The sequence below is a fragment of the Lactuca virosa genome, chromosome 4, assembly GCF_052849685.1.
Source record: "Lactuca virosa cultivar CGN04683 chromosome 4, Lactuca_virosa_CGN04683_v6, whole genome shotgun sequence".
Classification (NCBI taxonomy): domain Eukaryota; kingdom Viridiplantae; phylum Streptophyta; class Magnoliopsida; order Asterales; family Asteraceae; genus Lactuca; species Lactuca virosa.
In genome coordinates this window covers 529,956,160-529,969,365 of record NC_136429.1, presented here as the reverse complement: position 1 = coordinate 529,969,365, position 13,206 = coordinate 529,956,160, and the positions used below count along the sequence as shown (strand labels likewise).

At 37.6% G+C, this 13,206-nt stretch overlaps 1 protein-coding gene across 1 annotated transcript; it reads left to right on the top strand.

Annotated features, from left to right (window-relative positions):
* Positions 1 to 4,041: 4,041 nt before the first annotated feature.
* Positions 4,042 to 4,521, top strand: LOC145107165 (uncharacterized). The gene has a single exon (XM_079044018.1). It carries the CDS (start codon positions 4,042 to 4,044, stop codon positions 4,519 to 4,521), a length of 480 nt encoding a protein of 159 aa, XP_078900144.1.
* The last annotated feature ends 8,685 nt before the right edge of the window (positions 4,522 to 13,206 follow it).

Here is a 13,206-nt window from a genome sequence, read left to right as displayed (position 1 = left end):
ATGATTAAAGTTCCCCATGTATGCTAGATATGATTATGAACCTTGGAAAAAGTATTTTGCATGTATTTTAGACAAACATAGATCCAAGGTTTTTCGAGGGTTGCATGTACACTTAGGAGTGTTAGAATGCTCAAAACCCATCAGTCGAGTGGAGTACCGAGTGATTCTGTTCCGGTGGGAACCCATCAGTTAATTGTCGCCGGAGTGAGACTGTCTAAGGGTGTATCTGTGCTGAGACTAGTGCCTTTCCTGCAAGAACTTACATCAGAAGTGGTGGTGCATAAGCTGGGTGGGTGTAAGCACCTATCTATGTTGAGCTGCGGAGCATGAGTTGGTGAACTCAGTGTGGTGATGACTTGATGATGAGAATATGGGGGATAAGAGAGCAAGTGATCTGAGTGGGGGTATTCTCTTAGGATTATTAGGAGAAACTGTGGAGTGAGCCCATGGTGAGTCAGTGAGTGAGAGAGTGTTGTAAGACTACGGAGAGCCGTAGCATCCATGAGTCAGTGGGAGAGAGTGTCGTGATACTACGGGGAACCGTAGTGTTCACTGGATGGTGGGAGAGTGCTGTGATACTGCGGGGAGTCATGGTATTCACTAGTCAGCTAGAGAGTGTCGTGATACTGCGGGGAGCCGTAGTATTCACTGGTTAGAGAGAGAGTGTGTCGTGATACTGCGGGGAGCCGTAGTATTCACTGGTTAGAGAGAGAGAGTGTTGTGATACTACAGGGAGCCATAGCATTCACGAGTCAGTGAGAGAGTGTCGTAAGTCTATGGGGGAGACCGTAGCGCTCAGTAGTCGACAAGGGTGAATACTCTTCAACAGAGAGTTGTAGTATTCACTACTCAGAGTATGGCGTAGAGGAGTTCTTAGGCTTAGGTAGCCTTACCGCTTGAGTCTTCGGGAGCCTAGTTGCCGAACCAGGGGCGAGACGGGGGTCTCCATATCGGTTGGGAATCGTTGTATCCCTGGGATGAGGAGGGATTATCGCAATCGGAAGGAATTGAAGAGATGGTGTGTGCATAAATCTGCGAATCTTGGGTCATGATTTGAGTACCAGATTGGAAATGAGTGGTTCCAATTCTGCTGTTGAATCAGACTCTCGAGCTCGAGTATGGATCCATTTGTGTATTGAATAGGCGATATGAGGTTTCGGATTCGTGGATGGGTTTCATTTTGAGGGGGGAGGGGGTATTGACCTCCATCTAATATCTTACGCTGGAGTGGGTCAGTTTCGTTGGTATGAGAAGTACCGCGAGATGTAGGGAACCAGTAGGTGGTAAACGACAGTGGTTGGAAGTGAGACGATTTCAGGTGGGGTTGTAGTATTCGCTTGGGGTAAAGCGAACTTCGTGACTTGTGTGTCACTATGAGCCGAGGTAGTTATCGAGAGGTGAAAGTCGGTAAGTCATTTTTTTTGGGCGTGCAGTGGGTAACCTTTGGAGGTTCAACTTGTTGGTTCGGAGTCGACCTGGTGCTCAGTGTTGGAAGGGACAATTGAGAGAAGTTGGGGCTTATGTTTAAGAGTATCAAAGGATCGTTTCGAGCTGACTTGACCGTTTTCTTGTGCCTGAGGACAGAGTTTTGAGGATCTTCCCTTCAGAAAAGTTCTGATAGTTGTTCAGGCGGTGGGTCCTAAGTGGGATATGACCTTTCTATTCCTCCTGAGTTCGACTGGGATCGATTATAGAATCTGAGTTGGTAGAGTGTTCTTAAAGTCTGTTATTCGATGAGCGGTTATCATGATGATATTTTGCGAGGGTGGTCTGACAGGGAGACAGACCACTAGAGTTTTCAAGTTCTGGGGAGTCAGACCGAGTACTGCAGCGACAGAAGGGTTTGTTATTTCTTCGGGGTCGGGAGTTCCCGTTGGGTCCAGGTGTCTTTGGAGGAGATTGTTGAACGATTTGAGGCCCTTTCGGTGGTGCTTCGCGGGTTTTGGGTTCGATCTTTGTGAGGATAAGGAGCGATTTCGAGGGCGAAATCTAATTCAAGTGGGGGAGAATTGTAACATCCTGTTTAGGGTCGTCAGTGGTTAGGGTTCGTGGGCTGCAACCCGTACATGAGGAAGTCCAGGGGTTGCGACGAGTTACTAGAAGCGTAAGGCATCTCGTCACCTTTCTGTGGGTATGAGGTTCTTTAGAAACGGAGTCATATGGAGGAAGCATTGGAAGTTTAAAGTGTTGGCAAGATAAGTCCCTTAATTTGAGAAAGGTGGCAGTTGAGTACGTTGGGCGTACGTGTGTGTACGCTTAGCGTACTCATGTGCGTGGTTTTTAAGCGGAGCCACCTAGTACGCTGGGCGTACTACGCATAAAGTGAAAACCCTAATTTTGGGTGTGTCCCTATATAAAGAATGAGATGGCCTCATTCCTGGCCACCACCCTCAGATTTCAAACCCTCCTAAACCCTAAACCTTCGTTCATGGCGTTTGTGGATGCATTTGAGAGCCTTTGAGTGTTTTAAGTGTTCTTGTGAGATTTTTGGAGTGGAGAAGGAGCATGGAAGAGAATATAGTTGGAGTCCAGGCTTTGGATCTGAGCTTTTCTGTGGATGGAGCATCATTTGAAGGTATAAAGCTCAAAGCTTTCCCATCCTTTTGATTTGTGCATGTTATGGTCCATTTTAGGGTTTTTGGTCCCAAAGCTTGAAGCTTTATGAGTTGTTGCACTCCAGAGCCTAATGTTTGTCCTTTAAAGTGTTTCTAGTGGAGAGGATCCATAAAAATGAGGTCTTGGACGTTGGAATCAAACCATGCATGAGTTATGAGCCTTTTGAGATAAGAGAGTGAGTGATTTAGGTGTTGTGACCTCCTTAGCCATGCAAAGGCTTAAAGTCACTGACTTTATGGAGAAAGAGCCATTAGGGAGTCCAAATATGGGATTTGAGTTGATGTCTTATCTGATTAAGACCAAATGAGTAGAAAGAGTAAATCTGGGAAGTACGCTGAGTGTAATTCCTGTACGCCCCGCGTACTGCCCCAGTGTCCCCGATGGCCAATCTGGATTCGTGAGTACGTTGAGCGTACCAAGAGAGGTACGCCCCGCGTAACCTCATTGTGGACTTATGTGCTAAGTCTCATTTTGGGCCTTGAGTGTTGGGCCTGGAGTTTGCGCTTGTTGAAATAGAGTTTCAGACCAGAGGATTATGTATAGGTGCTTTGGGCCCTTGAGTTGGGCTTGCTTTTTAGACTTGAGAGTTGGGCCTCTGGAGAGCCTATTTATTATTGGGCCTTGGTGGGCCCAATGGGTTTTAGGTTATTGATGGGCTGGTTAGTGGACTACCTTTAGACCTAATGAGTGAGAGTTTGGACTTAGTTCCTAATTGGGTTAATTGTGGATTGGCTCAGAGTTAGAGGTCGGTGCGTAGCAGCAGTGTTATAGGGGTTGTTCATCATCCGAGGTGAGTCTTCTCATTATACTTACCAGAAAGTGGTATCCTTGTGTGACTGAGATGTCTTATGTGCTTATTTGTGTACTGTGATATTCTTCATTAGGTCTCTATGATTTATGCTGAGTATTGTTATTATGAGCTTATTGAGTTAGGACCGGAGGGTCCACCTGAGTTTTGGGACCGGAGGGTCCCACTGAGACACATTGATCGGAGGGTCTTATCTGAGTATAGCCATGAGAGGCTACTGAGATATATGTGTTATTTTGGGGAACTCACTAAGCTTCGTGCTTACCGTGTTATGTGATATGTGTTGCTGGTTTTTCTCAGGATCGCGGGAAGGCACCGACTCAATTGTACACACCAGAGAAAGAGTTATGTTTTGAGAATCGTGGATTATTAATCAAACAGTTATGGAGATGCGTTTTGTAAATTAAATAAATGAGATTTTGTGAAATGCGTTATGAAAATTATATGATTTTAAAATGAAAAATTTGTTTGGAAATTTACGGTGTTACATTGAAGCTTCTAACCAGCAGATTAAGTGTATCATTGAAAAAACGATCAACCCAATTAAGAAAGATTGGAGTATTCAGTTGGATGATGCATTATGGGCTCATAGGACAACATATAAAACTTCAATCAGAATGTCTCCTTATCGAATCGTTTTTGGGAAACCATGTCAGCTTCTTGTGGAGTTAGAGCACCGAGCGTACTGGGTTGTTAAGAAGCTTAATATGAGCATGGATGAAGCTGGTAAGAAAACAAGGTTGGATATTCATGATTTGGAAGAAATCTGGAACGATGCTTACGATAATGAAGCGATTTATAAGGAGAAAATGAAAGCTTTTCACGACAAGATAATCTTGTGGAAGGTATTTACTACCGTTCAAAATGTACTCGTGTATCACTCTCTTTTTAAACTTATTTCCGGTAAATTAAGGTCTCGTTGGGTGGGACCTTTTGTTGTTACTAATGTATTTGATCATGGTGCCATAGAAATCAAAAGCGAACAAACAGGAAAAAATTTGAAGGTTAATGGTCACCGACTCAAACCTTTTTATGAAGGGTTCCAAGTCATGAACGAAGAAGTGGAGGTAGTCGAGATCCCGACATACCAAAATTGAAGGAACCAAGTAACAACGTCGAGCCAACAACAGTAAAAACGAACAGCTTACCGGGAAGCAACCCGGGTGTTTGAAGTTTTTATTTCTTTTTTTCAAATTTTTCTTTGTTTTTGGTGTGTTTTCTTTTAGAAGTTCATTAGGTGGTTTTTAAAATTGAATAATGCTTGCCAAACGAGGAAAATACAGAGAGTTTGTTTGTCAAAGATTTTGAAAAGGAACTGAAAAGAAAAATGCCATTTTTTATACGATCGCAGATGGAGTTCAAGGTTTTTAATACTGATTATCGAGAAAAACCGAAAAATGTGAATGGGGAACTGATTTATGTGATCGTAGAAATATATAAGTGATCACAGATTTTGATTTTCCGCTCGCATTTGCTGTTCGAGGATTTTTAAAACCATTTTTAAGAAAAAATAAAAAACTGCGATCACATAACCATATCTGAGATCGCAGATTTTAAAATTTTGTTCACATTATGTTTTCGAGGTGCTTGTAATCACCGAAAAACAGTCGAGTTCTTCCTTAGTCACCACATCGTGGCGGCTAGATGCCACGCCGTGGAAAATAGGTTTCAGTAGCTTAATGCGTTAAGTTGTTTTCCAACTATTCTAAGAGCTCCAAAGCTCAAATCTGGTACACCCAAAGGTCTTGATGGATAAAGTTTCCAACTTTATCCCGTAATTCATTCCAAAAAGCCAAAACTTCTAACCCTAAGTCCTTAATGACATTATAAGATATGATGTCATCATTTAAGCTCTTAATTACTAAATCCATCCAATCAAACTTTCCAGAAGACTTTTATACTCCATAAGCATCACAAAGACGAGTGCTTTATGCAATGCATGTCTCTCCCAAACTAGGTCAAAACCATGGAAGAAATAAACTCAAACTTGTGCATGAGGCCAAATACACCAAGGAACACTAGATTTGGAACATATAACCTCAAATGGACCTCAAGGATCCATAAATTTGCCAACTTTATCGAATCCATTCCTTCAAACTCTCACAATATGTAGAAAATGGACAAGAACCCTAGATCTAGAAGCACAAACTAGAAAACTTGGAACTTGAATACTCACAAGGGTCTAAAACATGCTCAAGATAGTGATGATGAAGTTTGCTTGCTAGATCAATGCACCAAAACACCTTCTTCTTCCTCTACAAGGCACCAAGAATACCAAAATGAACCAAAACTTTCTAAGGGAGGCTAGGGTTTGAGGTAGAGGGTTGGAGGCTGAAGAGAATGCCCTAATCCTCTAGAAATGTTGCTTAAATATGGGAGGAAACCCTAAAATTACGGGCTTGGGCCAGAACAGCAGCCACGTCGTGGCCAGCCTACTGTCACGCCATGACACTCTCAAAACATGTGTTCCATTTAATCCATGTCTCATCGTGGGCATCCTTGCACCACGTCGTGGCACAAAGTTTTTCCCAAAACTCCCTCTTTGGTCTCTGATAAATGGTAAGTTAAACCAATCTGGAACACATGTGTTACAGCTGGTCTGCCGAGTGAGGATGAAGGAATGAGGAAGAGGGGATGAAGAAGAAAGAAACTCAACACATTTCTACCGAGTTTGGCCACCGAACTCGGCATGCCAAGTTGGTGGGTCGGTGTTCACCAAGCCCACGTCAGCTTTTTCCGAGGAAGGTCGTAGCTACTCCGCCAAGCCTTATATCTCGTTTTATTCTTTTCAAATTTCAACCTATATTATACTCTTAGAGTATATTCAATTGTTATATTGCATTATGACTCGAGATAAGTTTCACCATTTCATTAATTTTAATTTCTAAATAAATAATCACTTTAATGGTTAATCTTGTTTAAATAATTGTTTTTTATATAAATTTAACTAACTTATCCTCATCTATCTAAAATATTCTATAAAATCCTTTTATTTAATTAATCAAATTTTAAACACAAATCAGATTTCAACACACATATAAATACAACTATATTAGGTCGTTATATATATATATATATATATATATATATATATATATATATATATATATATAATAAAAATATTATATTATCGTTATAAAGTTTATATTTTATAAATAAGTTGTAATTAAATGTCTTATAGAAATAATGAATTAGTAAAAAAATAAAATATATTTAAAAGTAAATTGATATTAAATGGTTACAATAAAATATGATTAAAATAGAAGAGGTTAGTTATACAAGTTATGAAAATATATTGATCATTCGATATATATTTAATGGTCAAAATAAAAAAAATTATAAAAAATAAAAACAAACGAATGTAGGTAGACAAAATCTCCTATGATATTAAGTGATCAATAATATATATATATATATATATATATATATATATATATATATATATATATATATATATATCCCCCTAGGAACAGTAGTTTGTTCCTATTGTTCTTTTCTTGTGGACTGCTCTAGATCCTTGACTGTTTGACATTGGCATCGTCATCACATCCTTTCACCGTTTTCTGGCACGTCCCCATTCACCGCTTCATCTACTTTTTCACCAACACCGACCCATCTGAACCTCTTTGCTCGCCTTTCCTACTGCCCATTTACCTCCTTCCTTCACCGTTTTGGTTTTGCTTCCCGCTTGCATCTCCTATTACCGCACATATTACCCCCTTCACAATACCAGAGGCAGAATTCGACGTTCATCGCCACCGCCACCATTTCGATTTTTCTGGTCTAAATTGATGGTGCATGTCGAACGATTGATGTGGTTCTCGGTTCTCAAACCTTTTCATAAGCTAGATCAAAAGCTCTCTAGCACCACTCTTCTACCTTGCTCTACAACCTCTTCTCCACCATACAACGCCCCCACCGTATTGGGTGGGTTGCGGTGTATCTTTTCCCTCTAAACCCCGTCGTCTTCTTCATGTATATGATTTTGATATTTTTTTTGATGTTTTGATTTCCTGTCTTCTTCGTCTTTTGTCTTCTGTGTTTTTTAGGGTTTGTTGTATTATGTTGTTCTAAGATTGGAATTTCTGTTATGAGATTGTTATTCGGTTTGCTATAATTTCCAATTTTTTTTTCTTCTATAAAATACATATCTGATTTAGGATTCGTTTTGATTGATTTCATTTGGATCCTATCAATCGACAATAATAACATGTTATTCGTTTTGGTTGATTTCATTTGGATCCTATCAATCGACAATAATAACTTTTTTATTGGTCAAGGAGGTTATTTTTCTACCAAATGCAGGATTATTTGCCGGATTTCATAAGAGGAATAAGGCATGAACAAGTTGGTGAGAATAAGGCATGATTCCTATGGCGGGGTATGTGTTCTTTTGGTTTTTATTGAATACCCTTTTGCATTTTTAGTGTTCAGAAATCAATTTTATCGACTTTTGTGTAGATTTAAGTGATTTAACAATAGGCTATTTGTTTAATCCAAGTTTGTTGATTTTGTTACGAATAGGATCAACCATAAAAGTTAGTGCCTTGATGCTTCAAAAAATTGACTCGCATCTCAAGAAGACTTCATGAAAGAAACCTGTTATAAGAATACAAACCGAACCAATTTCCATATCTTATATGGCAGAGTCTACAAGGCGGTTCCGACGGATGGTGGTGGTAACTCATGGCACTTCGAGCAATGGCCACCATCAGGTTAAGCCCGAAAAGAAAAAACCACCCTCAAGATTCCTATGGTTGATTCTGAAGTTTTGTGGATTCATAAAACCCCAATCTGAGGCAAAGCACGCAAGAAATTCACACAAAGAATTGTATAAAAGTGGTTTTAAAGTGTGGGAAGAATAATGGAGATTGATCGACCCTGTGAAAATATTATAAAAAAAAATTTCATATAAGATGCTATTATTTCAACTTTCATTCCCTTTTTAAATAAAAACAATAAAAATAATGTTAAGAAAAGATTTAACATAATCAAAATACTCATTAATTAAACAATAATACAATAAATTAAATTAAAAAAAGAGTTTACATTAAATTAAACTAAAAAATAACATAATGATAACATTAAAAAAGGCTTCAATTACGATTTTTAAATACATTCTCGTTTTTTGCATGAATTTTTTCATTGAACGTCTTTAAAGTGAAAAAGTCTCCAATCCAAAATTTGAACATATTTAGAAGTGAAAGTGAAAAAGTTGTAAGCAAAATCATCTATTTTTTCTTCCATATTTTCTATCCATACACTTGCTTGCAAATTCCTTTTCATTTTATCCCTCCCCATTGGTCGTGAAAGTTCTCACGGCTCTGTGTTATCGTCCTTTTCGTTGAAAAATTTTGTAACATGTTTCCAAAATGTGTCTCTAGTTTGTGAATTACCGACAACACTATCCTCTGATATATCGACCCAGACAATAGCCAAAACGACATTCTCGGTCGGAGTCTAGTGTCAAGAGATAGCAGAACCGATACGAGTTGTAAGTGCCTTGTATTTTGTTTTGGATCTCTTTTTTTCGGGTTGGGTTTAGGTTGAGTTTCAGGTAAAAATCCGGGTGTCGGTTGGGTTTCATGTATGGAGATGGAAGTCGGTTAGTATTGAGATGAATGATATTGGTTGCTTTCACCAAGAAAATATGAAAGGTTTCTGTGAGAATATGGGGGTGATTACACCCGATTAATGTTAATTGAGCGGGTGAAAACATTACATATTGTGTGATGTATGGTTATGGTGAAGATTCGAGACAAAATGGATTATCAGATGTAGGTGTAGTTGGGATAGGGAAATGAAATCGGTTATCGGCCGATGTTGGTGTTGTGATTTCTTTGTGAGAATCTATTATAGAGGTTAATAAAATACAAAATAAAATAGAGTTGAATGGATGGTGTGAAAAAAGTTGTTAATGTAGCAATCCAAATTTTGAACATCTAGTTAACTAGGGAATTATCCGAGTTATCTACTAAAATACGAAATTCTATTAAACTCATAACAATTTACATCGTAGGGTATATCCAGGTTTAGAATAAAATCATACATATAAATTAAGCTACAAAGAAAAATACAAATAAATAAAAATTATTCTTTTATTCTAACTCCTTGTGTTCATATCTTCTCACGTACCACGACTGCTACCTGAACTTGCAAAACATTAAAATATCTACATACATCAGACCACAACTCTAGTGAGTTATATTCTATTCTATTTTCATGTTAATATATTATTCTTCTAATCTTTCCATCTTTATGTACTATATTTTTTTCCTTTTATCTTTCTTAAACTCTACAATCTAATCTCTCTTTCTAATAGCATACACTACTATTCCTTCTCATTTAAATATCTCTTCTACTCTTTTTCTCAATATCTCTTGTCTCATCTATCTCATACTCTATTTCTGCTCTGATTCTCTACTCTTTTCTTCTTTTCGCATACTCTTTCTTAGCCTCTTCTTAGGCTCATCTCATACTTTATACATTTTATATCTTCTCTTTCTTCATCTCCCATGTAATCTTCTTTTTCCGTCTATTTTCTTGTCCTCTACTCTTATCTTATCTCATACTCTATTTGTTCTGCTCATACTTTATGCATGCTATTCTCACATTCTTACTCTGCTTTTCACACTTCTCTTACTCTTAGCATGCATGTCTCATACTCTGCATATTTTCATCTTTCTATTCTTATGTCCTCATGCCTCAACATTCTATTCTCTACTACACCGAACGGTTCCATCTCATACCATAATCTCATCCACTTCTAAGCGAAACTACATTCCACTAACATTACCGAGTACACTCATCCAGACTTATTCCCCTCTCTTATGATCCATCGTGGATCCTTAATCATTCTTCTTCTCTTGAATTACTCATGGATTCCTTACTCTTAATCCTCCACCGATTACATATAATTTCTTTCAATAACTCCCTTATCTTGTTCCACTCATGGAACCTTTCTCGATGTTATCTAACCACACATAATCCTATTCCCGCATGAATCATCTATCTATATTCCCAGAGGAATCATCATCTCTTTCCGCATAGGGAACATAATCTCATTCCCGAAGGAATCATCTTTATACAATTATATTAATCATTCATGTGACTCATCACATGACACTTGTCCCATGGATAACATATCTCTTTATCTCATCAATAAATTATCTACTCTTATCTAGTACTTAACTCGTTAAGTACTTAATATTTATCTCCATCTCATGCACATAGGTATTCTACACACTACCACTGTTCTATCTTCTCTTAGGTATTTCACAAATACCTTTCACATCTAACCTTACAACTCTAGGTATATATACATGATCTGATACATATTTGTAAATGTATACCCCATACATACTCCACATATACATAGATGCTCTGATACATGCTTTTAAACGTATATTCTTAAGTTGTCTTCATCTAATAACTTGAGAGCATTCACTTCGTCCTCAAGATCCAACATACCTGCATATATATATATATATATATATATATATATATATATATATATATATATATATATATATATATATATATATACATATATATATATAATATTAAATAAAAAGATTATAAACATATAATCAATATCTAATGAGAGAGTAAGAGCTATAACTCACCTTGTTAGTTAATGAATACTAACTACCCTTGGCTACATTCTTCCATTAATGCATTCTTGATCCATCCTCTTTACTCAAGGCATATTCATACAACATATCAAGTTACTTAAAACTTGTCTTATCCTATTAAGAGCTTAATGAATCTCTTTGTCAAAATGACCAGTTAATGGATCCATATTCCATCTTCTTAATCTACTCCAACTAATTAATTAAGCATCCAATACTACCTAATTAATTATAATCTAACCTCTAATGCATCAATCATAAACCCAGTAGTTAGGGTTTCAAACCCTAACTCTCATTAGGTTAATTTCACCATGAAAATCACTTCACGAGCTTGATTAAAGCTTCTAAACACAAACATCTACATCATAACAAAGATATATGTTAATCAATTCAACCAATCATAGCAAAAATAACAATTTCACCATAATGGATATATCTTACCTTAATGGAGAGAGGATGAAAATCCTTGTTGGACTTTATCTCTATCTTCTCTTAGCATTCTTTCAGCTCTAAAATTGCCCTTCATCAGCTCCCAATCGAGTTTGGTGAATAGGTTTGATAATAGAGGTTTAACAGATTAAATATATGTTTTGGCAGCGTCACTGCCCCGTGGCAAACTTCTTGCCATGCGGTGGTGACAATATTTCACAGATTCCAACTTTGGGACATTTTCTTCCAATATTGAAACGTGCATAACTTCTTCGTTTCAAACTCATTTTTCGTGATCTTTATATCCACGCGAATGTATTAACAAGCTGTACAATTCTATCTAGTTACTTTTGGCTTAATTAATACAAAACTTAATCCATTAAGCTATGCAAAAAACTTAAAATACAAATTTTGTCCCATTTTCTAATGCGTCTTCAAAGATGTATATCTTCTTTATCTTATCTCCGTTTTCCATAAATCTTATACCCACACGAAGGTGGGGATGAGTTCTACAACTCAATCAAGTCACTTATGGATTAATTGTAACAGCCCAAAAATTCAGATAAAAATTTTCATTTAATAATTAGAAATCTCAACCACCTTTGTTTTTCCAAAATTCCATTACATAAACATATTGTTCAAAAGATCAGAGTATCCAAACAATAAGTGTGGAAATACTGGAGAGTATCTGTTGCGCCATCAATCCGGACCCTTGCCCTTCGAACCAGAAGTACCTGAAACACCCAACAAAACTATAAGCACATGCTTAGTGAGTTTCCCAAAATACACAAAACAGATATCCACATAATGTCATACACATATACATATAAATTTGCCATCGACTCCCTCTATGGTCTTCAACTGGGATGACATGAGCTACCCCCATGGTCTTACATCCAAGGGTCATGGGCTCCCTCTCATGTAGGGCCGGCCCAAGGCAAGTTCATGATGTGCCCATGAACAGGGCCCATCCTCCACTAGGGGCCCATTTTTTTAGCCTTATGTAGTTGTGTATATGTCCGTTTGGATCCCAGTTTCTCGTTTAGGTCAAAGCGTGTGAAAATCAAAACTGAAAGCGGGTATATGATTGAAATCTTTTGTTCTCCCGCCTCGTTTTCAATCATAGGCGTGAGGTAAAATCATTGATGGGCAGGCAACGATTCAAGTCTTGGTAACTATCTCATAATCCCCGGGATATCTCCGGATTTAAAAGATTACATTCTTCAAGGCTTCAACAACTCAACAACACAACAACAATTTATTCCATCTGGTTATTCTGTCCTCAAAAAATCACAGACTTCAACACCCTTCTTTTTCTTTGTCACACCCCAAAACCAGAATGGCGGAAACGTTCTGGGGTGGAGGACGTCATGTGTAGCATCACCACCAATGAATAATAGCAATCATAGCAACACAACCATTATAGTGAATACTTAAAGGAAAAATGTTTACATCAGTTTGAAACTTTGTCTGAAACTTGTTTAAATTACATGAAATAGTTTGTAAAATATAAATATAAAACTCTTATTGCTCCAGCTTCTCAAAAACCAGCAAGTACCTGTCTACTGATTTCCTGAGAATACAAGCAGTTTGAAAGAATATCAGCATAAAGCTGGTGAGTTCATAAGCGGTAGTTTGTAATGAAAACTTGTTGATGAGCTTGTAAAAGTGTTTGTATAGTTTCAAGAAAATCCGATATTTTCTTAAATGAGAATGTAGTGT